Consider the following 5,436-nt stretch of genomic DNA (forward strand, 5'->3'; position numbering starts at 1 on the left):
CCGTAGGAATGCTTGTTGTTGTGTACCACCAAAACGAGTTCCTCTAGGAACAAATTAATATATATATGGGCCAATGGCCCATTTGCCCATATGAATATTAATATAATTGTGTCATGTAATAACACCTAACAAGGTATAACAAAGTGAACTACGAATATAATACAAGCAAATTATATTTATGTTGCAATCACTACAATTATCATTATTCAAAGTTGCAAAAAATGTGAAACGGAGGTAGTACATAATATTAATAGTGGCCTCGGCCTGGGAAGGGGAGATTGGCCTATCATAACAAACCTTAATTAACTTTATACAAATAATTAAGTGTCCACTAATTGTAATTACAGACATAAATATAAAATAAAAGCCAGAAGTTGTAACTTATATGCATTGGCACGATGGGAAGACGTACTGCTGGGTGTATGATGGAATACGTCAATCCAACTTCTAAATATCTTCAATTCAGCGTCCCTTTGATTTTTCAACCATTTTGGGACATTGTCGTATCCGACTACCCGCAAATCCGTTGAGAAGGAGCCTTTAAATTGGAAAACAGAGATGTATTATAGTATATTGATTATATTAATATTTAATAATTAATAATTAATACTACAGTATATGAATCATAACATATATTTTGGAAAAAAAAAAAACCGGTTTTGTATGCTCATACCTTGATCTGTCTTGATTGCAATAATTGTTGGCGATATATCGTGCAATATCCTATCAATTAGATTGAATATAATGTTAGTCAACCACTACAAGAAAAATAGCTTTTCGTAGCGATTATTTCGTAGCGATTGTACATTCGCTACAATATGCAAGTATGTTTGAGAAATAATTAAGGAAGTCGTATCATTTTACAATCGCCATGGTTTTTCCATATAAAATCGATACGGAAAACATAGTAATACATATTCACACTATTTTTACACATTTATATAATTTTGAGAAATCGTATCATTTACAATCGCCACTAAATCCCAAAAATCGATACGAAAAGCCTTTTCAACACTAGATATATAAATATTGTTTGACAAAGAATACATAAAATATGTCATAGCTTATTGGTGAAACATTTAATATAAGAGTTTGAGGTTGCATGTTCGAATCTTGTAAAGATCATATGCATGTTTTTTTTTTTTTGAAGAAAATGAGTTCATCATTTATAGCGATTGTAATCGCTACAATAATCACCACGATTGGATGTAGTTTTTCGTATCGATTATTGAGGCCAACCCCAGCGATATTGAAAACCACTACTAAAGGCTAAGGCAACGGGGGATATTGTATCGAATGACCATTCGTTGGGAAAGCTTTTTGTCACAATTACAATCGATACTAAAGGTTAAAATAATCGCTACGAAAAGGTTATTTTCTTGTAGTGAACGAAATTAATAATACAATGTTATTTATATTAATTTAATAGAAAATGATAAGAATTACGTACCCTCCTCTCGAAAATGGATCCCTAAGCCCGTTGGAAAATATGATATTTCCACCAAGTTTGAATGACTCGATGATATCCTAAAAGGGTTTATAATTAAATGAGTTAGTGTAAGTATGTAGAAAATATTAATTAGTGAAAAAATTAAATTTGTGTTAGTAACATAGTGCATACCCGACGCCCATAAAAGGTCAAGGGAGATTGAGGGCGAGACACTTTCCCAAATCTTGATCGGCAAGCCTCATCGAAATGAGCTTGTACAAAGGGACGAGACGGCAACATTGTCTCGTCGGCACATCCGATAGGGAAAATTAATTCAGTACATCTCTGTTTCAAAAAATTATTAATAATGAAGTTAAATTAAACCTTGCATAAGTTGCATCTATTAAATAGAACGAATGTCTACTCAAAATGATATTTTGGTTCTAGTTTAATTACCTGCCATGCCCAGGCCACTGTTATATTAGAAGAAGGTTCATATGGTGATTCGACTTCTAATAAGTAGCTCCCGAAACACCGCTCTCCCACATATAATTCACTCTGTAGTGCAGTGACGACTCCCTCGATTCCAAAATCTTCTCCCATTCGAACTTCATTACATATTACTTTTATATTTACATTAGCCGGGCCAACGTATTTGGCGGAATTTGTATACATTTGCCCTAGCCAATTTTTGGCCTCGTCTGCTGATTGCAGAGGCCTATCAAAATAATTTAAGATCAAATCACGGGTATCAAAATTATAAGTCTCTATTACAGTTGAACATGTCAAAATCAGGCCGCTTAACTAATGACTTTTCAATGTAAGCAATGTTATGTAAATATTAAAGAGGAATGAATATGATTAAAGGTATACTTACGTGCATGTGTTGAAAGCCTGGCTTAGTTGGTTCAAGCCATTTGGTCGTGAAGCTATTGCATCGATTTTTTGCCAAGATTTCTTAATCAACTGGTAGCATTTTTGATCGACATCCTGAAAATTGTAAATTGCCACACAAAATCAGTTATTAGTGTATTCACATATTCATGTACAATATGAATCCCAAGAAAATAATTTGTAACTAAATTGATTATACTAAAATCTCAACACAATATGAGTTAATAAAATTTACATAACAGCTCATTTTATAATTAATGACCTGACTATCGTGTAATGTCTTTCATCTTAAATCTAACAAGGTTTGCATATGAGATTAGGCCTGGGCTGGGATAACCAATGGTGTACTAGGTCCAGATTTTCTAAGCCCATTTGTATATTCTTAGCCCGATCATGGCTTGGACTAGTTAGCATATTTAAACCGTGTGTAGTGATTAGTAACCTTCTTCAATTTAATTAATAAGTTAGCAATAGTTACGTTGTTGAAGAGAATATGTAACTAACGTCCTAACATGTTTCTTTTCAAGAAATAATAATAGTTCCAAACTTACTAATACGAGTATTACATTTCATATTTGATATTTCCTAATTTCGATGGCCTAGGCCCATGATCAATAAAGTTGAAAACAATCCAAAAACAAAATTAAATTTAAGAACAAATTACAGGTATGTTTAATACTTTGATAGTTAATTATCCAATTTGTTATACGTAAAGAACTATTGTTGCACAATGTATTAATATTAGAAGTCGAGTAGATATACCTCAAAATCCTTACTAATGATGTCACAGAATCCATTGCTTGGTGTGTTGTTGCCGTAAAGATACATTGGTGACGACGAGGCAAGGGATCCGACTGCGATGTTGTTGTACATGACACGAAACCATGCTGCTAATGCTACACCAATAAATAAATAAAAAAAAAAAAAAAAAAAAAAAAAAAGTAAATAGGTGTTATTGATCTAACTTGTTTAAGCTATAACAATCTATATACATTAATAGAATGAAATTTTTTTATTTTTATTTTTATTTTTTTTTATTTTTATATATAATTTATTACGAGGTGAAAAAATATTTCAAATTAATATGATAGTTTTTAATTCACAGATTAGAAGTAATTTTAAATTCATGCAAAAAGAGGTAAAAAAAATTGGTGGGATTTGAGAAGAGCAAAGGAAATTGGTTTCCCGGCCTAACCCATTCAGGGGCCCATTTAAAGCACTAGCCCAATCCTTTTACAAAAGGGTTATAACCATCTAACATTTAAATGGGGCGGATTGTTAAAGGGCTATTAAATAATGGGTTTTAAAGGGTTGGGTATAATTTTAAATTAAAAGGGCTGAAATTGGGTAACTCTTATAAAGCTTTTTTTTTTTTTTTTTTTTTTTTTTTTTTTAATCCTAATTCCTTTGTTTTTAGAAATGCCTAACATCAAACTATGAAACTTTTTGAAAGTAAAAGATTCCCCCTTCAAAAAAAAAAAAAAAAAAAAGTAAGATTCCCAATTTCCCCCAAATTATGAACCCCACAAAAAATATTCCCAGATTCTAAACCCTTGTTGCTAAGTGCTAACGTTGAAAGTAAAATTCCATGTAAAGCCCATCCCATATAAAGCCCGGCCCAGCCCGACCCGGCCCGGAAGTTTTATAAAGCATTATTATTACTCTGTAATTTTTTTTATTATTTATTTATTTACATGTTTTATTAATGATGGTTTTCAAAAACATGTTTTATTAATGATCAATTAACAATAAAAATAAAAAAAAAAGTTAACAATTTCATAAAAAAAAATATCACCTCCACCATAGCCGCTTCCGACGACGATAACAGGTGATGCAAAGGCGGAGAAGTTGCCCTTCAGACTTTGTATTATTATCGCAAAGTCTTGGAGGGCTTGTTCCGTTGTTAGGCACCCTCTTACTTGGTGATCAGCCATGGCTAATTCGATCTTCCCCAACGGTACGGAACTACCGTAGAAGCGATGCTAAGACAGGAAAAAAAATGGCAAACATTAAATTAAGTAAACAGCTAAACATGTAAATTATAAATAAGCTTGATTTTTGGGTGCTACAAAAGTCAAATTATGTACTCCGTTATTAACATGCTATATCTGTTTTCATATATAGGACTTGGTAGCTACACAAATTTTTTAGAGAAGTGGAAAATGGACCGTGTGTGGGCAGGGCCGGCCCGGCCCTTAGGCCCAATCATAAAAGGGGCGCCAAAATATTATTGCAAGTATGCTACTCTGTACACTGTATGTCTGTATCAGTGTATGCATGTCGATTTAGCTTTCATATTCATCCCCTTTCGATTCTTCATCTCATCAGTTTTTATTTTTAATTTTATTATTATTATCATTACTTTTTTTAATTTTTTTTTTTTTTTTTTTTTTACTGTTTTTCTTTCTGTCCCTTTCCCCCTTTTCAAAGCTTTTTCTAACCATTCTACTTTAACGAGTTAACCCATTATTTCTTTCTACTTTCTCAACATAAGTTACTTTTGTTCTTATATATTTTACATGGTCGTAATCAAAAGAATAATTGACTAATTTAGGGTAAATAAGTTACCTCGATATGAACCAACATTGCCTTGAACTCATTGGCACATTCGTTTAGGAGGTCGTATACTCCGGGATCACCGTTATCGACGACCTCCCTTCCGAACAGCACGAAGATTGGGCCACCAGCCTTGGCCCCCGACCACATAGTGTCGTTCACGTAGACCCTCTGCTGGAATGTCCGGTCTAATGTGCTTCGGAAGTATCCGAAGTGATCTAGTGTTTGCGTGAAGTTTATGAGTTGGAGTTCACCTACACATTTAATTTATTAATTTAAAAAAAGTTATAATAAACGAACCACAAGTAACAATATGTAAGATAAGATTGCAAAAATTATACAAGAAAATACCTCTAACATATACCAGCAATACGCAGATGAAGAAGTAAAAGAACTTCATATCGTATACTGAAAGAAAAAAAAAGTGCTTTCGTCAACTATTTGTAAGTAAAAGAACTCATGTTAATACGATATTTGAAAGTAAATGAATTTTTTTTCCAGTCAAGTATTTGAAAGTAGTTGATGAATACGATATTAAGTCTAACGGATAAACTTAT

The 5,436-nt window shown here is 32.6% G+C and overlaps 1 protein-coding gene across 1 annotated transcript; it reads right to left on the reverse strand.

Annotated features, from left to right (window-relative positions):
* Positions 1-217: 217 nt before the first annotated feature.
* On the reverse strand, positions 218-5,053 carry LOC145605768 (uncharacterized). The gene is made up of 9 exons (XM_081661833.1): positions 4,892-5,053; positions 4,119-4,305; positions 3,086-3,219; positions 2,307-2,419; positions 1,886-2,147; positions 1,622-1,774; positions 1,451-1,527; positions 674-723; positions 218-538 (listed from the first exon to the last, which is right to left on the reverse strand). The coding sequence occupies exons 1-9, from the start codon at positions 5,027-5,029 to the stop codon at positions 342-344; spliced, it is 1,311 nt and encodes a 436-aa protein (XP_081517959.1). The 5' UTR covers positions 5,030-5,053; the 3' UTR covers positions 218-341.
* Between the last annotated feature and the right edge of the window lie 383 nt (positions 5,054-5,436).

This window comes from Chenopodium album, chromosome 22 (genome assembly GCF_948465745.1).
Source record: "Chenopodium album chromosome 22, dcCheAlbu1.1, whole genome shotgun sequence".
NCBI lineage: Eukaryota > Viridiplantae > Streptophyta > Magnoliopsida > Caryophyllales > Amaranthaceae > Chenopodium > Chenopodium album.

Coding starts and splice junctions, on each gene's coding strand:
- LOC145605768 (XM_081661833.1), bottom strand. CDS start 5,029: ATGTGGTCGGGGGCCAAGGCTGGTGGCCCAATCTTCGTGCTGTTCGGA. Junction 724..1,450: donor GATCCATTTTCGAGAGGAGG/GTACGTAATTCT, acceptor TCTAATTGATAG/GATATTGCACGATATATCGC. Junction 539..673: donor TGCAATCAAGACAGATCAAG/GTATGAGCATAC, acceptor TCCAATTTAAAG/GCTCCTTCTCAACGGATTTG.